General features: G+C 46.7%; 1 protein-coding gene across 1 annotated transcript in view; it reads right to left on the reverse strand.

The window, feature by feature from the left end:
- Window positions 1-4,309: 4,309 nt before the first annotated feature.
- The window catches only part of dlgap3 (discs, large (Drosophila) homolog-associated protein 3), a 119,247-nt gene continuing 97,562 nt past the window's right edge, over window positions 4,310-25,994 (reverse strand). Inside the window, exons 4-13 of the mRNA XM_064347625.1 lie at window positions 20,579-21,696; window positions 15,016-15,242; window positions 14,496-14,598; window positions 14,103-14,319; window positions 12,930-13,438; window positions 12,477-12,571; window positions 11,263-11,720; window positions 10,723-10,814; window positions 9,739-9,885; window positions 4,310-9,293 (exon numbers count right to left, since the gene is read on the reverse strand). Of these exons, the coding sequence (XP_064203695.1) occupies window positions 8,991-9,293; window positions 9,739-9,885; window positions 10,723-10,814; window positions 11,263-11,720; window positions 12,477-12,571; window positions 12,930-13,438; window positions 14,103-14,319; window positions 14,496-14,598; window positions 15,016-15,242; window positions 20,579-21,625 (3,198 nt within the window). The 5' untranslated portion in view covers window positions 21,626-21,696 and the 3' untranslated portion in view covers window positions 4,310-8,990. The remainder of the gene's footprint in view (window positions 9,294-9,738; window positions 9,886-10,722; window positions 10,815-11,262; window positions 11,721-12,476; window positions 12,572-12,929; window positions 13,439-14,102; window positions 14,320-14,495; window positions 14,599-15,015; window positions 15,243-20,578; window positions 21,697-25,994) is intronic.

Raw genomic sequence — 25,994 nt, forward strand, 5'->3', positions numbered from 1 at the left:
ATATCATTTCATTTCACTTTTTTACTTATTCACCTATCTAGATAATTATTTTCCTATCAATTAAACTTTGCATCATCTTCAATTTCATCATTGTTGTCACCGCCACCACTGTTGTTGCCTTGATGACAATCACATTAATAATTTTCATTATCCTTGTCTTTACTATTTAACACAATGAATAAATACAAGGCTACACTGAATCACAGTAAAATTTGTTTATTATATTACATGTTTTAAACAGCGGCGACTGGTGAGCTGAAAATTGGCGGGGCGCAAAACTTTCCTTTAAACTAATCATTGATCTCAAACTGTTTTCATTAATTTTCAGTGATTAACAAGCATGCAAACGATCTGACTAATCAATTGGAAAGTGACACACAGCTTTTCGAATTGTGTTAGAAATGATTTAGAAAAATTTTGAGACTCCCCATGATTGAGATGACATCACATGCTAAAGTTTTTTTGTTAAAGGGTATTCCTGTCAATGTTGATCAGACTGTTTCCTCCAAACTCTCGATGCTGCATGATAAAAATATATCACATGTATAACTATATACCAGTGGTGTCAAACTCGTGCCATGGAGGGCCGTGTGTATGCAGGTTTTCATTCCAGCCTCAGATCTTGATTATATAATTAGTTAAATTATTTGCTGAATTAGGGATGCAGGTTTGTGCACAATGGTGACCCGACGTCTATGGTGACCCGCATTGTCTAAATAAAAATTTTCTTATATTCTGTGCTTCAATGCAGTTAAACGCATATGGCTGAATGAGTAATTGGACTCAATTAAGGCAGCATTAATTGGTTGGAATGAAAACCTGCATACACACGGCCCTCCATGGCAAGAGTTTGACACCACTGCTATATACTAATATAATCAATATGTAATCCAATAAACCTATATCAGTAGTTGCAGCTAAGCTTATGGAAACGCAAGAAACCACAGTGTACACTGTAGAAAGAAAGCAAACGCAGAAAGCTTAAAAAAACAAAATTATTAAAGCAAAATTATTGCCAAATAGAAGTGCTAGAAGACTAATACTTTACAGTAACCCCTGTGTAACCTGAATACAGTAGAAAAGTACAGGAGGCTATAACTCTGTGAACTTGTATGTGTAATGGAAAAATACAGAAAGCAATGACGTGTATGCATAGTGGAAAAGTACAGAGTAAGGGAAAGTTGGGGTAACTGTCCACTACGATAAGATTACCATAGAACCGAAAACCATTGATATGATAAGATCATCATAGAACCGAAAATCATTGTGGTGCCAAGAAAGTCAGGTTGACCCACGAGCAGGAAACTGAAAATCCTTACACGGCCAAAAAAAGATCCTTACTGTGCCAGAAAAGACCAGATAGCTGGTATTTTTAGAAATGTGTTAAAGGGGGGTTGTGGGCACAATTCGTGTATAAAATGTATGCAAAACTGACAATCGAGGTTCAATTTGGCGGAATTGATCCGGCTTTGTGCACCTGTGCAATAAAGTTTAACTTTTCTGAAGAGCTTGCTGCTGTTGTGTCTTTTCCCTCGTGAAATTGTTTTCTACAGATTAGATTGGCGTTGAAGTCTGTCGGTTCCTAGACACGACATTACTGCGGTTAGCCTTTGGACGGCAGTGAAGCTCTTTTGCTTTAAAAATGGAATTTTATATCAAGTTTAATCTACCAAGGTTTCCATGATGAGAAAAACATGAAACATCAATTCACTTAATCTGCTTCATGCAAGTTAATTCTATTTTTCACTATTTTTGTATGTATTTTTATAACAAAGAAATAAAAATGTTTGAGTTACTGTGTTGCCTTGTTTGGTCTCATCGAGAAAAATCCCAAATGCATTTAGTCTTACACTGCAACAAAGAAAACATTTGTAGAAACTCGTCTGAGGCAAACATTTTTAAAAAGGGGGTTTTATTTTGCGCCAGAAGCTTAAAGTAGCTTAATTTTGTGGCTGTGTTTTCCATATGGAACTCAGTTGATATTTTTCATTGAGAAAAATATGCAGATGTCGTTTATGTAGACGAGCAGAAATAAAGTGATTCCAGAACCTACTGAATAACTGAAAAGCTCTTTCTCTGCACATTCTCTGCACCTGCACAACTTATTTTCCTCTCACCTAAGACTGAGAGGCTCTGCAGATTTAAACAGTTTTATTTTTAAAATTGCTAATGGCTTGACTGTCAAAACACCAGGTTAAAAATAGTAAATTGAAAAAAAAAATACATTTACTGTCTGAAGTGCTGTTTCAGCCAGTTAGTGGCTGTCAAAAATCAGCATCCTTGAAAAAATTAATCTCAAAGATCTTCAGGATGAATGCACCCCAACAGGAAAACAGCTTCATTGATGAATAGACCTGTCTTTGGTGTGGACCTGTTCCTCCTCTGCTTCTGTCCTATAGGAGCTGGTCCTCAGACTGCTGTGCATTACTCATGTCTCCTTAGCATTCAAAGCATTTAAACTGGGGGAAAGTGAAACAAGGACATGGAATGGGAGCATGCTAATACTTAAGGTTCCGTCATGCAGCCTTTGTAACACAAAATGATTCCTGCAATTTCTTCAGCTGTCAAGATGCTTTATATGACAAAAATAATAAAAGGCTTGGCTATCGGTGATATTATCGTTTAGGCCATTAAATAATATTTCTCTACCTTTCTCCAAAGACACAGTAAAGAGACCCATGATGGTAACAGTGGGTACCCACCACCATGGACATGGTATCGCCTACTATGTAGTTCTTTGCTGGTGTTACAGGTATTGGGCATTTTAAATTATTGTGGAGTAAAGGGGACATTGTTGGCTCATGAACATTCCCTCCATCTCAGCCAGTGAAGTATCTCACTTGGAAAGCAAGGCCCCTATCCTGGGGGTTTCAGTGTTGGCTTTCCAGTGTTCCTTAAAATCTCATTCACTCTTGGAACTGCAGGAATTCCAGTTAAGGCACTGGGAAAAAATATGCTTGACAGTGACCAATCACCACCTTTCTCTGTCAATAAAACATAATGCTTGTAGATGAGTGCACTGAGTACAAACTAGCCATGTTCAGGCCTGATTTATAGACATCTGATAGATCTAGCAAAATAATTTCCCTGAGCTATACTTTGTTATCAATTCCCCCTTGGGTAGTTTTAACTTACCGTAATAAAGTTAAAATGGCGAGGAGTTTGGGTTTGGGTGGCTAAGGGCTGGAATGAAATGCAATCCAAGAGCTTACGTGGGCCGAGTAAGGGCAGGTCGGATAAGGTTTATTCCCCAAAAAGGACCCTTATGCATTTCTTACATTTTCTGTCTGGGTGCAAAACGTAGTTGAGCGAGGAAGGAATCAATCAGTCGACAGATAACTGATTATCTGTCCTGGCTTCCAAATGAGTGCTTTTTGGTTGCTGAGAGCAAAAGCGATTGCTTTCTAAAATGCTGATGAATTGTGTGCAGTTTCACACCCTGACAAAATTCTACCTTGCTCCCTCAGAAGACCTCTGGCTGTCACTCAAACTGATGACAGGCGGCTTGTACATTATAAGGCCAGTAACCTGATGGTTTGAGTCCTGGGTGATACATTGCATTTGTGCCATTTTAAAGTGCTTTGCTGTTGTAAATATTCAGCCGCATGAATGTAACCAGCATTCCAGCCATAAGTCATTTTCAATAATAATAATAATAAAGGCGGCACGGTGGTGCAGTGGGTAGCACTGTCGCCTAACAGCAAGAAGGTCATGGTTTCGAATCTGGCCTGGGTCTTTGTGTGGAGTGTGCATGTTCTCCTCGTGTCCGTGTGGGTTTCCTCCAGGTACTCCGGTTCCCTCTAACAGTCCAAAGACATGCAGGTAGGCTAATTGGAGACTCTAAATTGCCCATAGGTATGATTGTATGAGCGAATAGTGAGTGAATGGTGTGTGTGCCCTGCGATAGATTGGTGTCCTGTCCAGGGTGTATTCCTGCAGGAAAAACGGGTATAGATAATGGATGGATGGATAACAAAAAAGCAAGGAAGCGGGCAAAAGAAACACCAAGGGACTCCAAACTTTTTTTCTCGCTAAAAATAGCTTTATAATAATAATTAGAAAATGTTAACAACGTCAAGTGTTACATTCTGTGTTAGGTAAACCACGTCACAGTGTGCCATCTCTCTGGTTTTTGCGCTAGTAGACATTGACCTGTACATGTCCATGAACAAGAAAACAATGACTTAAACAGAATCAATGATTGAATTACACTTTGCGTTGTGATCCTCATTCACTACTTTTTCTTTAGCTATTTCTTTTTCTCTTAGGCCGTCACACTATTATTTCCTGTGGCAGACCTCAGCAAAGGTTCTCTGCTCTTTGACGTCACTATTGCTATTAGTTTGAGCAATTCAGCCTTGATTCAACCAATAGACAAGAGAAGAATATTTTCAGAGTCGAAACATTGGCACATTAACAACTACCAAGTAAAAAATAAATAGAGAGGAATCAAACCAGCATAAGTAAAGGGGAAATCAACTGGATTGGTCAATCTGATGTTGAAAATCGTTCTCAGGGAGCCAATCGCAGAGTCAGGAAATATGAGAGAGGAAAATGTGTTGCTGCGTTAACCAAACATTCATTAAAAAAATGTCTGTCCCCCTTTGGGAGGGATCTGGAGGCTAATTCTTTTCTGACTAACAATTTTTCTCGATATGTAAGACCGAAGTTGATCCAGGGGCTCAGTGATGACATATGGCAGGCCTCTTGTGAGTCTTCCTCAGGTTAACCTGGAATAAAACTCCTCTGCCTGGAAGCAGCCATGCAGCTGTTTGAAGATGGAGCAGAGAGTTCGTGCTCTCCCTTTTCACAGCATCATCCCAACAATGGCAGGTGCTCTTCCAACCCTTGCCCTTTAGTAGCAGCAATATAAAAAGCAATCCTCCAACACACATGTTCTTTTTATACATTACAGACTCACCCTTGAATACAGAATAAGGTTATTAATACTGATAATTGAAATAACACTTTTCATAATGACAGTGATAGTATTGATAATAATCGTAATAACAGTACATATTCATATTAATAATACTAATTTCCATTTCAACAGAGATATTTACATGATAAAAGTGAGGAATTGTGTGTGTATGTGTGTGTGTGTAGGGTAAATGTTATTACACAGTAATTACTTTGGAGTATGTGACCCATGTAATTTCCAGTGTTTAGGTATCTCTGCAGCCTGTAAATGAGGGAGGTCAAGATCACAGTGCAGTAATTATATATGATCAAATTATTCTCATCAGCACTAGGGCACAATTACTGCCCACTTAGAATACCATTTACAACAGGCATGGTTCTCCTAAGAGCCGTTAAATGAGGGTGTTGATTTTGGTGCACGGGTTCTAATGCAAACTACACAGTCACAGTGTTGACCTTTATTTCAAACAAAAACAAAAACAAAAACATTGGAAGAAGAGACCTCAATAGGATTTTGAAAAAGTTACTACCAGAGGAGAAGCCAGATCTTTAGTTTCATTCATTCTCCATTAGCTCCCTATCCATCTACGTCAGGGGAGGAACAAACTTCATGGAAATGTAGAAGTGTACAGTGAGGCCAGAGTTGGTATTTAGCCTAGAGTTCCACCAATTATTAAGCACTTATGTACTGGTTGTGCAAAGACCTGTCACACAAGAGCTGTCAAGGCTTATCAAGTGCTTCAAATGAACTTGGTCTCAGCTCATTTCTGATCAATTGGTCAGTCAGCAGCTATATTGTATGATGTATGACAAACTCATACGTTGGGGGGTCTAGTTAAAGGCTAATAGTGCTTGTGTAAAGTAAATACTGACACCCCCCAGGGTTAAAGATACACTGCAGTTCCCCCACACCCCCGAGGGATTCAGATTAAATATTGCAGATGCGAGAGAAAAGACATAAGACAATAAACGCAAGCATGGTACCTCATGCCTCAAGTGACCTGACTGTTTCAGTCTTCACATCCATGTGACCGTTTTTGTTTTTCACATGAAAAGCACTTGTGGGTCCTTTAGTTGAAACTCTTGTCTTACAGTGAGTTCATTCCGAAACAATATTGATCTGATGGTGACAAGTCCTTAATATTCAAGGAACAGTACTGGCAAAGTATTGTGCTTATACAACTGCAGCATCAGTTATTATTATACACTTTCACATAGGCTTAAGTATAGAATGCATTATATATATTATTTCTGGCATGAAATAGGAGATGTCGCACCTATGAAAGCTTGTATCGCTGTAGAATCTTTGCGAAAGAATCTCAGCAGTGTAGCACATTGATACTGAATTGTAAGTCAAGTTCACAGAGGTAAAGCGTTTTTTCAAAGTTTTACCATTCACTGTTATGTTATGGATCCTTGAACGGGCCCTTGGGGGACCCCACATATTCGTAAGTTGATTTGGCTGCTTGAGCATGCAGTACAAGGAGTCTTCTCGTCAGTCTTGAATCAAATTGCAAGCAGGAAGGGAGAACTGGTGTATTCAGAGGACTTTTATCATAATTTTTACTAGCTTGACAAACAAGTTATGTTTATAGCATTGGCCAAATAGGATAGAGCCATGTTACTGTATATATATTCACAACAGGGCAGGATGACAAAAACAATTGTGGCCACAAACTACAATTTATTGTGGCCATCGTACAAAAAGCATGCACAATAAATAGCTAGATCTGAGAGATGTCTGATACAAAAGCCAAGTTGACAAGGTATTTCTGTGTGTGTGTGTCTTTGTATACGTGGATTCATGTTTCAAGTCTCACAACAAGGCTTTTAATACAGTAAAATATTTTTTCTATTTAAAAATCTCTAAATATTGTTAATCTATGTACATATTTATTCTGCCACAATATAAGTTATTATAGTCATATGAAATAAGCCGCACGCATTGCTGTCCTCAGGCACGTGTTGTCAGTTGTGTAGAAAACAAAAAAAATCCCGGTGCATACTACAGGTAGTAAGTCACAAGGGCGATGGCCTCCCTGCTCATTTTCCATCTCTTTTTGGGATGTGATGTATCACAACCATGAGACACAGAAAGAGTGAGCCAGAAAGAGGACAGGAAGCATAAAGCAGAGAGCACATTTGGCGACTGTGATCGGCACAGTTTAACCCTGTGAACCTGGACAACCGCACTACTGAAATATACCCAACCGCCCAAAAGAGAAAGCCGAGCTCCTCTCTTGCATGCCTGAATCATGATATGCCATCGAATAAGGACTGCTTCACTTGGCTAATGTTATATTACATATGTCTCTGTGATGTTTAATAATGTTTAATAATCTTTATACATACATAATCATATATTTTATACTAATCTAAAAAATGTAGATAACAATATAAAATATACATCTCCCATTAAAATACTCCATTTGAGCTTCAGTTTCAAATTTATAAAAGACATCCCAGTTTTTCATGCAAATAATTCTTTTTCTTTTCCAAAAAAATTGCTCTGGGACTACAGTAGTTGTTCTTTGCTATAATGTACTCTGTCCACAAGAGGGCAGGTGCTGACAAAGAGAACTGTGGCAATAAAAAAACCGCTTGAAATCACTGCATGGGATTTCAAAGATAGTGGTTAGATTTTTTGGCATATCCCAAAAGATATAACTATACCCCACAGTGATATGAGGAAAGCATTTCCAGGGATTTGTTTCCCTTGTCAACGCAGTATTATATTTATAATTAGGTTTTCGTGGCGCATTTGAAAAAAAAAGCCAATACACCAAAAGTATTTCCAAAGCAAAACATGCACCCATTCGCAAAATCACCAGCACAGCTACTTGTACCATTCTTCATGACTTATGCTTTTTATGGATGCAGAAATTTAAAACTGGTCTGAATAAAGACCAGAAAATTATGGGTGCATTGTCAAGATCACAAATTTTCAGCTTTCGAACATTACCAAACAAGACAGCCGGCAAGGGGAAAAAGCAACAAACAAAAAGACACTCCTTTCCCCTTTACCTGTTCAATTGCTGAAGACCAGAGTAATGGAAAGCTTACTGTGACACAAATCGGTACAAATAGATACCGTTCTACATTTTCCTAAGATTGCTGTTTAAGCTACATCACTGCATGACTAACCCCAGAGCATTTCCCAGTGGTCACTAAATAGCCAGCACGAAGCTGAGATATCAGAAACAAGGCCTTTTTCTGACAGTCTTCCTTTGTTGGAGGTTTTTAGAAGATGCCACTTCCTGATTTCTTTTCTTTTCTTTGTAAACTACATAAAACAGCAAGAGTCCAAATTGCAGTGTGAAAAAGGCATTGGAGAAAACACAAAGTGAAAACAAAGCGAATGTTGTGTTTGTACTCTCAGGGATGTCCTCGTGGTGCACTGGTCAGGGGGAGCTGAGCTGAAATACTGCACTTGGTTGAGGCAGGCCTGAGCGTCAATGGCGAGTCTTATAGTCGTGGCGTGATTTGGCCACCGGAGGGCGCAATCATTTCACAGTGAGAGGGAAGTCACAGCAGGAGGTAAAACTAATAATCATTGTCACCAAAAGGAAACAAAATTTTAAAAAAATAAAGCCTTGCCACATTTTTAGTCTGACTTGCTAAGTTCTCTTTGTAAACGTGATCACGCACAAGAACAGCAATCTCTGTTCCTTCAAACGGTTGGCAAATTTAACTTCACTTTCTGTTCTCCCATAAGTCCATCATCTAATACACAGATAATGAGGTTCTGCTGGTGCAGCTCTGTTCTCTCTGAAGGTGACACTTATGTGGATTGAAAAAAAAATGCTACTTCCTGGTTTTAAATGCAGTGTGCAAATTTATCAAACAAACGAACAAAAAATTATCCTATATTGTTTTGTCCAGGATTGATCAGAAATGAAAATATGAGCCCTCTTGTCAGGTTCTCTTTAACCCTCTCAGCTGTACATGATTGAAAGTGGCAAAGGGGGAGTGTGCCTTTGTCACCCTATCCTGTTCTTTGTAGGTTGGGGTTGGGGGTTGGGGGGAGGGGCTGAGGCCGGTGCCCGGGTGTCGGGGCGGGGCGGGGCGGCTCACAGCCGAGTCTGGGCCTCGGGGATGTAGATCTCGATGCTGTCGGCGCTCTCCGTGGCGGAGTTCTGTCGGAAGGAGGCGGCCCGCTTGGCCTGGAGCAGCCTCCTCCGCGCCTCCTGCCGCTGCCGGTCGCCCAGGTCCAGAGACTTCTCCCGCAGGGGCAGGGCCCGCCCACCACGGGTCACCACCAACACCCCACCTCCCCCGGCCCCGCCCCCTCCAGTACTCACACCTTCAACCCTGCCCACACTCAGACCTCCTGTTGACTTCTTTGGTAAAAGGGGAGGAGGCTTCTTTTCCTCCTGTTGGAAGTGGGGAGGGGGGGGAAGGAGGGGTGCCGTTGGGTAGATGTGTTTGGCGGAACAAAAGCAGACCAGATGCAAATCATGGAGGATAATAAGAAAGAAACAAAAAAAGGAAAGTCATTGACAAAATGATCATTTACAAATGAAGACAGAGAATCAATATTTGGAGGGTGACACAGGATATGAAAAAGAGAGAGAGGGGGAGGAGAACGCAGGAGGCAAACAGAAAAGAAGCATTAGTTCAGTTTTTGGTGCTGCACTAATTTCCAGTTATAGGAACATGTTGGTTGAAATCATCTGCACATCCATTTTGCATGCTGCCATTTTGGCTCTGAGTGTTCTGTTATTAGTCGCTGTTTCCACTGCTCTCTTTTCCAGCGATTGAGCTCTGTGCGGCTCTTCCTCATGCAGCCGCTGGGGCTGCGCTCGCCAGACTCCTCACCTTCTTGTCGGGCGGGAGCCTCCAGCCCAAGTCCTTGAGCCGCTGCAGGTCCTGGAACTTGACCCGCACGTCCTCCATAGCCAGCTGCAGCAGGTCCCAGAACCCGGCCAGGTCCTGAGAGCTGGGCTGGGGGTACGCCGTAGGGTCCTGGGGGACAGGCAGGGGGACGTGCTCTGTCAGTCCATCTAGCTGTAGACCTCCCCACTTCCAGTTGGTCATGAAATTCTAACACTTTCATTGTTTGTGTCATGGGCACCACACAGACGAGTGCCAGGTGTCTGCTGCACATTCATGTTCTCTTTCTTCATGAAGCCCTTAGGAATCTTTATTGACACTATATAAATTATGTCCCCATTGTCTACCTTGTAAATCCTAAAACACAGCACAAAAGCAATCTAGGTCTAAGTACCACTTTTGCCACCACAGCAAACGTAGATCCAACCTGACACCAAAACCGTAAAGCTACACTGCTGGTAAATTTAAACTCAGGAAGGCATTCAAGTGCCCAAAAGTAATTTAGATTCTATGGCATGTTGCAATGACAGATATCCAGTGGGCACAGAGGATATAAGGAGAGAGAGAGGGCACTGAATCACAGACATTCAGGGTTCTATTGACACAGAGGATAGCGAGGATATTTGGTGAAGAATGAGAGGCTTTACAGGAGGAATTGAAACTCCATCCTTGTAGTTTGAAAACAGAAAGTTTTTTCTAGGACTTTTTTTGTGACTTGTTTCATACTGAAAATAAACAAAATATTTTTACGCGTAAATGCAACATCATCTTAAAGCTACATCATCTATAAACCGCATTGATAACAAGTGCAATGCTCTGCAGAACGTGTTGTTAAAACCTACGGCCAAACTGCACAGTCATTGAGATCGAATTCCACCTAATTTCTCAATTGGGCTGACTGTAATAAGCCTCTATTCTCTTGGCTCTCATTGCTGTGTTGTTTGGGTGGGCGGTATTCCGGATGCTCACCACACTCTGCTGGCAGAGCCGGAAGAACTGCTGGACCTTCTGGGACATGAGCAGCTGGGCGCTGCCCACGGCACTGCGGATCAGCTCCAGAACTGCGGGGGGAAGGCCACAGTTAGAGGTCAGAGGGTGAACGGGGGACAGAGAGCTTCGGCTCAGCTCGCTGGCCTGGCGTGGAGGTTACCGGGCAATGAGAAACATGCAACACCGCTACATCTGAAACACCTGAAACACACTGCGCTCTTGTGAATGTCTTCCACACTGAATTATCCGATGTTCATGATTTCTCTCAAAAACCCTTATTCAAGGTTCCCTGGCTTTCATATAAAAGATTATCTATATTTTTTCACATTCTGTTCCACATGTAAAATATGAGTATGTACAAGATAAGAAATGTTCCCAGCTTTGGAAACCCTGACTGAAGAGCAGCACACAACTTTGGATTCAACCCATGACCTCCTGCTGACTGAAGAGCAGCCCACAACTTGAGATTCAACCCCATCACCTCCTGGCCCCTCCCCCCCCCTCCACCCCAGCACTTACTCTCCTCAGGCAGGTCGTTCTCCTCCGCCTCCCTCTCCATGGTCTGGCACCACCCCTCCATCCTCTCCACCTCCACCTGCAGCAGGCGGAGGAAGAACTCGCCGTCGCGGAGGCAGGGCGAGGCCCGTCCGGAGTCGGGCAGGCTGCGGGGCCCCTCGGACCAGCCCCGCTCCATGGCCAGGGGCAGGGGGGAGTGGGCGCGCAGGCGGGGGTCCACGGGGCAGGGCTCGGTGGCGTAGCCGCCCTGGTAGTCCTCGCGGTAGGCCCACTGGCCCTGCGTGTGCACCGTGCGGTACTCGGCGTACTGGCCCGCCGACTCCGGCTCCGAGGAGTGGCGCTGGAAGGAGCAGCCGAACTGCAGGGCCTTGTCCTGGGTGGACACGCCCGGGAAGCCCTCCAGCTCCAGGTCCGCCTGGACGCTCGCCGTCACGCTGTTCGAGCGCTTGAAGCGCGCCCGTCTGGTTTTGGGAGGGTCGTGACAGCACTGGTCAAACATCACCTCCAGGAAGTGTCACATTCAAAACATATTGATTTAGAAAAACAATAAAAACTGTTGTACGGCTCTCTATCTATGACATTAGATACTTTTGGGGTGCGTTAATCAGATATTCTCTTTTATAGGGGTTTCTTTCCCTTGGATACCAACATGGAATCGTCTTTCTTGGTCAAATAAAACCCTCTGTAACTTAGCTACTTTTTACTTTTACCAGCTTCCACTTGTTTAAAGATATTCATGAGTGTTAAATCAGAGGCAGGCACATAAGGTGTAATGGAATTTGGGCACTGAGAGATTATCTCATGGGTGATTTTCGCACAGCGACGCGACGCATACAGCACATTGGCCCTGTCATCCTCAAATTGCAGCCTAATTATACCCTTTCGCCCACAGTCACACCGGGCCTGCCGTTCACCCGGCCCCCACCCTGAGCATCCCACCCCCTCTGTCACCTCCCGCAGAAAGCAGGAAGGCTGGTGATGTGACTGAGAGAAGAGGGGGGGGGGCTGAGTCATAGTTTGATGCCCTCGACACCCAACTGAGAGTGAAAAAATACATTTATATAGTTCTATGCAAATATGTAGAGACACACACACACACACCTGTTATCATACAGCTCTAAGTGGCCTGTCCTCTGCTGTGTCCCATGTTAGGAGTGGCTACATTCATATCAGGAGCCCCAGATTAGGCTACATATTGTGGGGAAGGTGGAACATACCTCTTATCCTCTTCCACCTGGACCCCGATGGAGTGCACCTCCCGCAGCACTTTGCTTTCTGTGTCTGAGTCCGAAAGAGTCTCTGAGCTGTCCACCTGTCCAGGGCACAGACAGACAGACAGATGGACATGTCTCTCATCGCCATGATTGTCAGAACCAGGGTCAGGCTGGCTATCAAAAGTTCAGCTGCCCTGCACCCCACCCCTACTCACCCTGGACCTCAGCCCCGCCTGCTACAGACATCACCCCTACTTACCCATACCCCGGCCCTGCCTGCCCCAGACCCTGGCCCTGCCTACCCCAGCCTGCGGCGCTACCTGCCCCAGACCCTGGCCCCGCCTACCCCAGCCTGCAGCCCAGTCTACTCCAGACCCTGGCCCCGCCTACCCCAGCCCATGACCCCGCTTACCCCAGACCATGGCCCTGCCGACCCTGGACTCCAGCCCCGCTCACCTGCACCGCGATGGAGGGCCTCCACTTGCGCCCGCGGGCCTCTTGCTTGTGTTCTTCTGCTCCCCCAGAAGGCCCCTTGCTCAGTGACACGCTGTTTTGGGGGAGGGAGGAGGACTTCCCCAGGCTGCCTCCCACCCTGTCCCGGGACGCCCTGCCACCCCCCTCCAGCAGGTTTTCGGCAGAGCTGCTATGCTTGGCCCTCATTGGCCCCCCTTGGTATGAGGTCTCCCTGGACCCCCTTGGCCCGTCGAGGCTCTCGGCCGAGTTGCTGTGTTTGGTGCGCCCGGTCCCTGCCCCCTGGTAGTATTCGGCCCTGGAGGACCGCCCCCCACCCCCTTCCAGGCCATCCAAGGAGTTGCTGTGCTGTTTGGGACGTCCTGGAGCCGGCTGCCCCGTGCTCTGGAAATACGCATCCTGAGTGGACTCCGTGCTGCTCTGTGCTGTCACCGAAATCAGGGGCTTGGAAATCCGGGGTGGGAGGGGTGGGGGTGCCTTCCTGTGGGGAAACACTGAGAGACAAACAGACAGAACCGCAACCTCATTCTCTATCTTTGACATCTTGAATTTGAAAGAGCCTGTGTCCGAAACAGCTTGAATTTAAATTTGAATTTGAGAGACCAGCTACAGTTTGAAGAGGGAGCATCTGAGATAGTTGTTGCATTTGACCTCAAATGCACCCGAGTTTATCACAGAACCTAAATCCAATTCTACAGAAATAAGTAAGGAGAGAAAAACGAAGCAGCTCTTTGAGGGGACGGGGATGAGGTAAGACATACGGCCCAGACAATGAAGACGGTGTGCGTCACGGCTCTCTCCAGCTGACGGGGGCCTCTGTCAGACTGAGTCACGCCGAGCGGCTCGGAGCCGCCGTCCACACCTCCCTGCTCCTGGCTTCTGTCTTCCTGCTCGCCGAGGAGGCAGAGGGAGCTGTCAGCACGGAGGCGTGCTCCTGCTTCCGCCGTTCATCTCTGCTTCAGGTGGAGGGCTGCTTCCTTTACTCCGCTCAAATAAAAGGCACGTCTATTTTACAATTCTGTGCCCGGCGGGGGGGGGGAGCTTGGACAGCGGGGGACCTGAGACGCTTCAGAACGACAGATCTGAGACTGAGCCTGACGTAGAGCATGGAAGAGAGAGAGAGAGAGAGAGAGAGAGAGAGACCATGCTGCGCCTTACCGGCTCCGCCCTTGGGCCCTCCCTGGGGGCCGGACAGGGAGAAGACAGACAGGCAGTCGTCATCCTGGGAGCAGCCGGCCTGGATGGCACGCACGTAGCTATGGCTGCGGGTCCGGAAGCAGCCAGGCAGGTCCAGCGCCTCCACGGCCTGGGACTCCATCTCCCCAAAGACCGTCTCGCACACCGCCTCGAACTGCCGATTCAGCGCGTCTCCCAGCTGCGAGAGATTAGCCCATGGACACACAGTTTGACCCCGTGACCCATGACCCCTGACCCCTGGCATGCTGGGGAGACCCATAACTATAATGAATAACTACGTTAATCACAAATCCCCAGGAGGGGTCAATGAAGACAATTGACTTGTGTGTGTTTGGCAAGACCGGTGCGTTGTACCTGTGAGCTGGTCAGAGAACGCGTGTAGCTCCGAGAACGCGTGTGTCCCTTGGCTGTGCTGCGGCTGTTGGAGTAGGCATCAGTGCACTGTTTACAGGAGTATCTGGAGGGGAGTGAAATACAACACTGATACTCTAGTAAAGCTACAAAATGCTTGGTCAGATGGCAGTGGCATTAGGAAGCCAAGAGTTTAAAGGAATTTCAAATGAGTCAAGATGTGTGACCTGATCATGACATTCAAAGCTATCGTGGTAATGAAGATGAGAATGATGGTGATGATGGTGATTCCAACAATGATGATGATGAGTTCTATTTTGAGCTGAAACTCCTACTCAACCACTGAAAGTAAATGTAGGTCGCGATGATGAAGGTGAAGATAAGAATGATGTTGATGATGACGACGATGATGATGCCAGGTATTTTAATTTGAGCACAAGTTTTACTGAGTAAATGTAGGTGACGATGATGAAGGTGAAGATGAGGGCGATGATGATGACGGTGACGACGAAGGGCGTCTCACTTGGAGCTGGAGGAGCGATGGTCCATGCTGACGGAGCGGCGGAAGGCCTCTCTCTGGGCGATGATGGCGGTTTTGGGCGAGGCCTTGGGGCTGGCGTCCGATTCGGCGCTGTCGTCGTCCCCCATGGCTTTAATGTAGCTCCCGCTGCGCATCCTGCGGCAGGGGATCTCCCCTCCGCTGTCCGTGCCCCCGCCCGGATACCCCCCACCCCACTCATCAGAGGGGACCTGCCAAAAACACAGACAGAGGTCCACCTTCCAGATCGCCAAACCTCAACTCTCCATGTTTTTACAGACAGTACAGTATTTACTTCAGTAAGGCACAGAGGCGGTTTGCGAGTGTCACGTGCACTGTTAATGCCGTGGGTCAAATGCAAGGCTGTCGACCGGCAGAACACACGCAGTGTGTGCATGGAGTGCGGTCGTGCCCACACGTGTGCGGCATCCCCCTTGGGTGAATGGGGGAGTGAGGGAAAAGCAAGCGGAAAAATCAGACAGGGGTCTTGACGGGGCCAAGCGAACTGCTCTGCGCCACCCCGTTCCAAGAAACAGAGGCGAGCGCCATTTTCTGGTGGCCGGCCGTCATTGCTCACAGTCCGGGGAGTGAGAAACAGGCGCAGCCGTGCACCTCGTTCACGGTCCTCCCCCGATGAGCCTCTTCTCCACATCAGAGAATTTGGAGGTAAAGAGGTAGTGCATGATGTCCTGTACATTTGCAATTTAGCTTGATCTGTAATGAAACCTGAACTGAAGTGGCACTCTAACATAACTGTGGAAAGAAATACCAAGCGGGATATCACAAGGGCTAAATCGATCCTGCACAGTAAAACTGGATTTAGCATGAGCAGTTCTGTGAGTACACGTGCGGGTTTGGGAACAGGACATTTTCCTCCTTGCACACCCTAAACTTTAGCTGCGGAAATAACAGCAATTGTGCAGAATGTTTGTAGGTAGATTGTTGTGTGGAGAACAGCATCACCCCTCCCCCCTACCCAATCCTCCATCACCATGGTAACGCAGCTGCTCTGCCGCCGGGATACCACTCTCACCCAAGGTCCAAGGGTTTCCATGCAGATGCAGCTGTAGTACTGGTCCATTAATCAGTGTTAGTATCACTGGAATCTAGATACTGTACCGTCGTATTTGCAATAAACAACTCATTTCCTCATTTTTTATGCAAGGGGATTAACATATTGTATATCCATTTATACATTTTTTTAGTTTTTTCCCCCACATATTATCCATATGCATTACATGTGATTAGTTTACACAGCTGGATATTTAATAAAGCAAGCAGGAGTTATTTATTTTACTGAAGGGAACAACGGCAGTACCTCATTGAGCATTTGAGCGGGCAATCTCCTTTAGCATTATGCTACACTGTTAAGCCGCGTTTCCACCAAAATTACCCGGAACTTTCAGTCCCAGGAACTACTTTACCAGGAACTAAAAGGTTCCTTCAGCCAATGGTTGTCTGCGTTTCCACCGGGGTCTAAAGTACCGCGAAGATTAGGCAAATTAGCCCACTGACGTTGTCGTCGGTCCATCTGTCATATGATTTCTTCTGTAACCCCATACTACCACCGAAGTAGCCTACATTATTTTCTAATAACCGGGACAGCCCGGAGGGGTTTATTCCACTTATATACAACGGGTTACCAACAATGAGTATATATGGTTACTTCTGTATTTATTGATTTTCATATATCCTCTCAAACACATTCATTAACAGCAGAAAACATGCACACGTTGTAAACAATTTGCTGTTTTATTACTTTCTCGTCGTCAATTCCATATAGGCTAATCGCAAAATGACAAGAATAGAACGAAAACTCAGACTTGCGTGAAAATGTAAATTAGTAGTGGTACAGCCACCGTTTGCTTTCCTTCGAAGTTACTGCTAGCCGAGCAGCGAAGTGTGCCCTCCAGATGTGAACCATGCACCATAAATGAGTCCATAGTCTTCCTGGTCTTTTCGTGGAATTGAAAAATGGCAGTAAAATTGAGTAAAATTACGGCAGTCTGAAAAAGCTAAAGGGAAGATTACTAGAATTAACCTGTTATTTTACCCGGATAAAAAGGTGATTTCCAGTTTGCTTGTACTGTATCACCAATGTTAATTATGCAGAACTACCGCATACCTCCCATAACTGTATCAAACGTTTTGAGTCAATTACAACGGGCTAACAAAGAAAATCCGGAAGAAAATATTCAGCAACCGAATTAATCCGTTTGAATGTTTTGGTAGCCTACGTAATATGCTGTCCCAGCACGAATGCTTAGCATTTTATAAAACGAATACTAAAGCAAGAAAAGAACAGAAGAGCACACGTTATAATTCCAAGACGTTGACAGGCTATAACCAAAAGTAGGCTACTGCGCTGCATAACATACAAGTTTGATTTGAAGTTATTATGAAAATAAATTGGTTTGCCGCTGCATATTTTCAAACATGGCGGGTAATGGCGGAAAATAAATACAACACAAATGCTACGAGTACTCGACCAATCAGAAATGTTCAGCACTGCAAGCTCCACCCAAAAGGTTCCTGTACTTTCGGAAAGTACTACCCCCCGAGCAGGAACGTTTTGGGGGGTAAAACAAAGCCCCCAGAACTAAATTTAGACCCTAGTTCCTGCGGTGGAAACGCATTGAGTTCCTCAAAAGGTTCCTAGTTCCAGGGTATAGTTCCTGCGGTGGAAACGCGGCTTTAGTGTTACAATCTGCTCACCTCTGATCTATGAACTAGTCCTGTGAAAACACTTACTGCTTTGTACATGTAAATTTTCTTTTCATCAGACATCTTTCTCATCTATTTGCAGATCTTCTCTCCTACGATTGAACTGACAATGAAAAATAGGCACTACTTCAAAGAGATGTTTCAGCTGAGTGTTTACGGTCCCCCTCTGTCCCACTTACCAATGTTTCACACACACACACACACACACACAGGCACACACACACACACACACACACACACAGGCACACACAAATACACATGCATATTCACAGACAAAGACCCACACAAAGACACTTTAGTTAGACAGTGTGTCAGGGCTGCTGCTACTCTGCTGTGAAATGAACCTCAGAGGGGATTAGGAAAGGCCCATCACCCCCCACTCTGAACAGGACAGGAGTAGACTGGTGTAAAGCTAGTTCAGATCACCAAGGTTACTATCTGATAGCGAGGGGTTAACATCCAGCCTATGTTTTCTGTATCTTTCTCATATTTCTTTCGCCTATTTAGCCCATCTTTCTCCTTTTCTTCCTCCTTTAATCTGTTTCACTTCCTCTTTCTTTTCACTCTCCTTGGCTCCTCTATAATTAACAGGCCTTGCTAATTACCATATGCTGGCAGCTGGGTGTGAGTAAACACCACAGTTTCATTGAGTGGGCAGAGGAAATTCTGACCCCAGCTGCTCAGACATTAAACAAAACAGCCGATTCCATCACTCCACCACAAACACACCACCTTCACCCCCCTCACTGCACAGCCCCCAACCGATCCCCCACCGATCCACTGAGCCCAATCCCGGCTCCAAAAGCGTCCGCGCTGACGTCTCTTTTGATCCGACCCTGAACGACTGCAGCCCCCCTCGGCATTGTGGGAAACTTGCTGACTACAGTACCTCTGGGACCGGCGTTCAGTCGGAAAGTGTCACTGATGAATTGTATTACCCAAGGCCTTTAGGGTTAAGGGGGTAGGGCTTGCTTAAAAAAAAACAAAAAAAAACAAGCAAGCAAAAAACATAATTAAAAAAACCAATAAGAATACGGCAAAATTCTCAGTATTAAATCTACTCTTAATGCTTGTGCTTAATGAGTCCAATATGGTCCACTTGTTGTTTTATACTGAACATTTCAATGTTTGAGGAGTTATATGAGTTTACATTATTCTCAGTAAGTTTGGTGTCTGAAATATCAGTAAAACAACAACATATAAAAACTCACATACACTAAACTCTCTCTCTCTCACACTCTCTCTCTCCAACCTGTGGTCACCTGCTGTTACCGTAGTAACACTGGCAGGGGACCAACCCAGCACCCCCGCGGAGGAAAGAGAACAAGTCGGGGGGAAGCACAGCTCGTCTTTCACAGGTTCCCCTGTGGTAAAAGGCCCTCGTTTAACTGGTTGTCATGGCAGATAAACTACACTGGCCTCCTCCCGCGAAGCAGGCGGTGGGCTGAATGAAATAGTAACGGGCTCCGTGAGACGATGCTCACGCACGAGGAGCGCCGCGATTCCAGCGCCGTCTGTGTGCCACAGGACCGCTACGTCCCAATTAGCCCCCCCGTTCATTCATCACCATCTGAGGTGGGCCGCAGAGCCGTGTGCAATCCCTCCCCATTTACAAGAGCAAGACTGTCACCGTCTCCCTTTATGGGAACCAGGGTTCTTCTTCCATCGCAGAGAGGCCGCGGCCCAAGTAACAGATGGCCACGGTATCTTCATCCAAACCATTAACCGCTATCTACTAACTTAACCTAGACAGTTCCGTTAATCGACAAGATTGAATATGAGAATGCTTGACGATGATGAATGTAGTCATTGTCTGTTTGCGTGTATTTGCGATAGTTCAGCTCCTGGGGTTGTACATTTGATTGTCTGGTGGCCAACTCACTTTGCGCCCCAAACAAGGTATTCACTTACATTGCCTCAGTAAATATCCGGCTACATGAGTTGCACGTCTGGAAGATGTGAATAATAATCATGTAAAAAGATTAAAAAGATCACCATCACAGTGTTTCCCTTAGGCTGAATGCTGGATTTACACAGCAAACAACCTTACCCACGGTGACTTTCATTGATTTAATTTAATGTCTTTCATGCTCCGTCACGCTTTTATACGGATTGATTTTTTTTTACCACAGCACCTGGAGAAAATGCTTCAATCAGGTGTCTCACACATGACCCTGAGACTCGGTGTTCCAGGTGCTGAACACAGTTCCTTGCGATATTCAAGGTGATCTGTGATTTAGAGAGATCTATAAAGCCCGCTCTGGTATCTACTATCAGGGCTCCAGATCTCTGGTACTGTACAGTGGGCCCTGGACTATGAATAAAATGTTCTGGGGTGATGATTAAAGGGTTAAAGGCTCAGTGAGCTTGAACGCAATGGTTCTGGCAGGGCTGGCCTCTCAGTGAGAGGCTCATAATAGCCACATAATCGACATCTTTTCCTCTGCCCAATGAATTAGCCTCCACACAGCAAAACGTTCCGTGTAAAATCAACTCTGCTACAGCGCTTTTACTTCTGGCAGTGCGCGCATGGTTCCCGCTGGACTCAAACAAACCGCGGGAGCTGGGTTAGCGCTGAGCGTTTCGCTGCGCGCGCTGCCCTAGCGACAGGCGTACGGAGCCGGTACAGTAGGAAAACGAGTTTGTCGCAGTGGGAGCTGTATGGTTTGGTGCAGTCGCCCCCTGAAACATTTATGCGTAGAGGTTATCCTCAAGGGAGCTAATCTAAAAGTCAATGAGGCGCAGCCTGCGCTCGCTCAAACCTATGATCTGCCTGCCACCACGCCTCCACAACCGCCGGCCAGGCCGCGTGAGGAGGCCTCACCTGGAGGTAGTGGTAGCTGCGCTCCTTCAGCTTCGACTCCAGGGGCACCAGCGCCTTGTCGTAGCCGGCCCTGTGCGGGGGGTACACCTCTCGGGCCTGGCTGACGGTCATGGTGGACCAGGTGCTCCTCTTGAGGGAGTGTCCGGCGTTGGCGGTGCAGGCCAGGCATTCCCCCGGGGCTCCCTTGGCCTTCAGGGCCTTGAGGGTGAGGTCCTGGATGGCCCCGTCCAGGGACTCGTGGGCCTGGATCATCCCGCGGCCCCCCCGGGCGGCCAGCCCGGCCGCCGTCACCAGGAAGCTGCTGTCGCTGTCCAGGTTGTCGTCGGAGCTCCACCAGCCGGCCGTGCGGCTGCGGTGCCGCGGCTCGTGGCGGGCCTCGCGCCGGTAGTCGCCGCTCTTGCTGCGCTCGCGGCTCTTGCTCCGGCGGGCCGAGCGGGACACGTGCTGGGTGCCGTAGTGCGGGGACGGCTCCTCCCCCCCGCCGCCCCGGTGGCCCCCGCCGCCCCGCTCCCGGTACTCGGAGCGCGTCCCGTTGTACTCGCGCTTGGACGGCGCCTCCAGCGAGTGCGACTTGGCGAAGAGCCGCTGGACCGAGTGCACCAGGTGGCGGATGCGGCTGGGGCTCTCGCTGCGCTGCTCCCCGCTGGCCGTGCGCTGGTACTGCAGCGTGTGGAAGCCGTCCGGGTGGAAGGGGAGCTGCTTCTCGAACTGGTCCAGCAGGTTCGGTGGGATGCGGTGCGCCTTGCCCCCTGGCGGGTGCCCCCCCTGCCCGGACGAGAGGCACTCCTCACAGGAGTCGTAGGCCTGCTGGCTGGGGTGCGCCCGGGGAAAGGTGCCCCCTCCGGAGAGCGGCAGGGCCAGGGGCTCGGGGGGCGCCCCCGGGGGGTAGTAGGGGTGCTCTCCGTGCCCCTGGTAGTGCTCGGCGGCGCCGCGGTGGTCCGGCGGGCGGGGCATGTAGTCCCGCGGGACCTCGCAGTCCTCGGGCATGCAGTGGCATGGCGCTGAGGAATGCTGGGAGAGGCTGCGGCTCACATGGTATCCCTTCATGGCCGGGGCATGGTGGGCCGCCCGGGCCGAGAGGGGGCGCTGTGGGCGCGACAGGGCTCCGCCGTAGTCACCTGCAGGGGGTGGGGGGGGGGCAAGAGGAAACAGGTGAAACACTCAGTGAATGTGGAATGCTCTCCTCATGCCATCGCCCTATAAAATTCCAATTACATTACATTACAGAACAGCTGTCTGTGTGCTTCAGGTGTCTACATGTTCACGGGTCATCGTTTTTAATGCAGGTAAGACCCACTTTGTCTCGACAATAAAATTAGGAGTAATAGCAAGCTAAATGAGTGTGTGTGTGTGTGTGTGCGTGCGTGCACTTGTGGGTGTGTAATGGTTGGGGGCATTTCTCATCTGTTTCTTTGACTATTTCTCCTAGCCTACGATTAGGATGTGCACGTGATTCGACTGCTCTCAATTCCACAAAGATGAACCTCCATGCTGCTGTTTTTGCATTAAAAATGAATGCCTATTTTTAGTGCTGCTTGCAAGCTCTCAGGACTTCAAAACAGCCGTGAAATGTGACGTGTAAAGTTGACAGCCCAGATGGAACCAGCGCTGACATATATTCTAAATAAAGAACAGGTGATATCACACTCGACGTGTCATCACCGCTGCATCTGAGACTTTGTCAGCTCTTCTGCTCACAGCAGAAGAGATTGAATTCCACAGTGACGCCACATTGCATTCATTTAGGAGACGCTCTTATCCCAAGTGACTTAACCAGAGAGAATGCAGAAGAAAAGTTATTTCCCATGATTGATATTAGCATTGGTGCCAAACATGTCTAACAGCATTGTTAGTCCAGCAAATAAAGATAAACTACAACCTTAATAAACTAGTGCAAATTACCTATGCTAACCAGAATCAAAATATAAAGAGATTTAAATGCATCCACAACAAGGCCAAATGAGGGAAATGTAAAGTGATAAAAAATCACGAAACCATAAAAATGACCTGATAATCTGAATTAGTGCCAAAGTTGGGAGTGATAAAGGAGTGGGGATGGGAAGAAAGGTGTAGTCTGAAGAGCTGGGTCTTCTGCTGCCCTGGCCACTCTGGTTCATTCCACCACTGAGGGGTCAGTACAGAGAGGCATCGTGAGTGGGAGAAGCGACCGTGTGGGGGGGTGGGGGTGGGGGCATAGTGGAGCTGTTCCATTCGCTGCGCCGTAGGCTAGCGCCAAGGTTTCAAACTTGAAGCAAGTTGGAAAATGAAGCCAGTGAAGTGAGATGGGGAAGGTTATGACACGATCACGCTTCAGAAGACCAGTCGTGCCGAGGCATGAAAGTGTTCTCTCCGGAGCATGATGTCATGCAGAACCTCTGTGAACTTTCTCAGAGAACAGGAGCAAACTTTCTAAACATTCACTGGCAATATTGTTCAAATTCAAACAGAGGAAGGGATCAATGACTCAGTCGGGGGGCCTGCTAATCGACTAAATTCAAAAACTTAAATTTAAACATAATCGTGGAGTTCATCACTGCAATTTATCATTCATGATGCATTATTTATTTTAGACAGAACACAGATGCAGAATGAATGAACTAAAAGGTGTTTCATTTTATTGTTTACAAATATACTTTTCCAGACTAAAATGTGACAGACAGAGGGTGCTAACCAAATATAAACAATCTTGTCACTTCAAATCACAGGGCTGAACGCCCTCTTGAAACTCAGCTCTCACATCAAGTCCAGTGGTTGGATCAAGCATGTACTATTACTTAGATGCCAGATGTACAGTGCTGATATACTGCCAAAGCAAAATTTCTCAAATGTTTAACTCGCATAGAAGAAGGGTTAACACATCCTATAAATAGCCTTTCAAAGGAGCAATATACAGTAGTTACTTCATAAGCAGCACATAACCCACATACAAGCACTTCATAGAGAGCTATACAGTTTTGATGAAGGACCATCCATAGAAAGGGCAACTGAAAACAGGACTATTATCGCTATAGATTCTTCTGGGAAACCAGCCCAAGTCGGCCATTTGATCCAGACAATTTAATTTTTTTGTTGTTCCTTAAAAGATGCACAAACAATTGCACAACAGCACCACAGGGAGAGTGAATCCCACAAGGCAGCCGGCCTAAAGTGGGTGATTAATGAAGTTAGTGTGAGAGAGAAGAAAGGAGACACCTGTGAAGAGAGAGGACTACTCCGCTCTCATTGTTCCTCAGTTTGATATCATCTCCTCCTCTAAAAATGGCCCCTTTGCAGACTCTGAATAGGCGGTGAATATTTCAGCATCCAGCTCTGTTTCCAGGAGTGCCTCGGCACAGACAAACGACGACCTTGTCTTATTTTTATTGATTTGTGAAAAGCTGAACAAGACAGAAACATAAAAACAAGCAGACAACATCCATGACTCTGACCTGCTGCATATGGCCCTCTGTACCAATCACTGCCAATCATCCTCACTGTTTTTATTAGCAATCGTGAGCACTCTCTGCCCACCAACAATCAAGGTGTAGGAGGTTTGGAGACATAAGAATGGGTGAGAAATAAAGAGAAAAGAAAACAGTTGCACTTGACCCAAGCATTTGTGCTGTCTCTACTTCTCTGTCTGACCCTCCCTCCTTACCTCCTTCTCTTTATCCTTCCCTTAGCTCTCCACTCCTCTTTCCTTCCTTCCTGTTTCTCTCTCTCTCTGTCTAAACAGACATGTATTTGGATGGGATAGGATTGAGTTGTCAGTCCATCTCTCTATCACTCCCTCTCTCCTCCCTCCATCTAGGTTTCTCCTTCAGATTTCTGCTCTCTTCGTCTTTCTGTCTCAGTCTTTACCTATCCTATCTCTGCCTACTCCTTTCTGTCTTTCCTTCTCCGATCTCTCCTCCATCGCTCCCCCTTTCTCTCCCTCTCTGTCGGGTGAGGCGCATCATCCATTCCCCGCACGCCTCTGTGTGATCTCTGAGCCGGCACAAACAGACCCTGCGCTTGACCTACTTCTTTCATGTGGGGTTTCAGAGCCCGCCCGCCCGCTCTTCTCCATAGACGGGGCGCACGCTGTCACAGGCCACCCCCTCCCCCCCTCCGCTACACCTCCACTCACACCTGAGTACGTGTGCCATATGGAGCTCTCTCCAAGCATGAGCGCTCTCTCATCAATCTGGGCTGAGAGCGCCCGGCTCTCTGTGGCTAAGTAGCACAGATCAGCCGCTGTCAGCCACAGACAGTGTGCTGCTAAATCCGAGGCAGCGGTTCCCTCATATCCCAATTGTCTGAATAGTGCTCGGCCCTTCGTGAAGCAATGGTGATAGATGAGCTCTGCACTACTCTGTTGGCTCCTGTTTGGACACCAATACAGGGTGGATGCTGCTGTGAAAGTACATTCAGATGTGGTCACAGTTATGTTTGTTCAGAAACTTTGGTGATTACTTTTTAAGTTTACCGAAGGATTTGAAAACTGCCTGCTTTTCACAAATTTACACACTGATTGACAGGTATCTGGCATGCTCTGGCAAAGAGATAGACAATGACGACAACTTGCTTAATAGAGAAATGTAGGCCGTTTTCATAATAAGCACACAGAACACCAGCCACACTGCTATGGTAGCAGCACTGGCAACCTTTTAGGTTACCCGCATAATTAAGCTCATTCTCCTACAGACAATGAAAGAGACAATAGCAGACATCATTATTTAAAATGCAACGGGGCAAGATAAGGCAAATGTGGTTTTTGCCAATAGCGACATTGACAAAACTAAACGAATGACAGGAAAGCTGAAAATGAATTGATATTCACTGCTTTTTCTAACACAATAATGTTATCTCACTTTCACATGACCTTGTGCATTCTCTGTCTGGCAATTGTACCACCAGTACCCTGCAAAACTGAAATATAAGGACATAATTAACCTCCTAGACACGACAGCGCATTTCCAATGCAGTGCAACAATGGAGGACAGCAGTTTCTGTAACGTACGCTCCACCTTGTCAGTGGGGAGTCAGAGGGAGAAAGAAAGACCAACAGAGTAATGACAGGTTATGGTTTTTTTGTTTCTCTTTTCTTTCACACAGACACGGCTGGAATGCCGGCAGGAAGACTCACTCGCTGCCTTCCTCCTGTAATGAGAGCCGCCGTCCGCTCTCCCGCGCGGTCCGAAAACACTCCCACAAAGAGGAGTCTGAGAACAAAGAGGAAGAAAGGAATCGTGGGTATGAATCGGGCCTGTTGAGCCAACTGGCATCAGATGTGGCCGCTTTGTCCGGCAGCGATAAACACCCTTCAAGGTTTTGCCGTTATCTTTTCGCCTCTGAAAACGTACGCCGGCTTCGGCGGTGCTCGGGCACGACTACGACTGCCAAGAGAGACAGCATTATTTATTTTCATTTATATTGCAGCATGCCTCGGTTTGCT

This window comes from Anguilla rostrata, chromosome 8 (genome assembly GCF_018555375.3).
Source record: "Anguilla rostrata isolate EN2019 chromosome 8, ASM1855537v3, whole genome shotgun sequence".
In the NCBI taxonomy this organism is placed as follows: domain Eukaryota; kingdom Metazoa; phylum Chordata; class Actinopteri; order Anguilliformes; family Anguillidae; genus Anguilla; species Anguilla rostrata.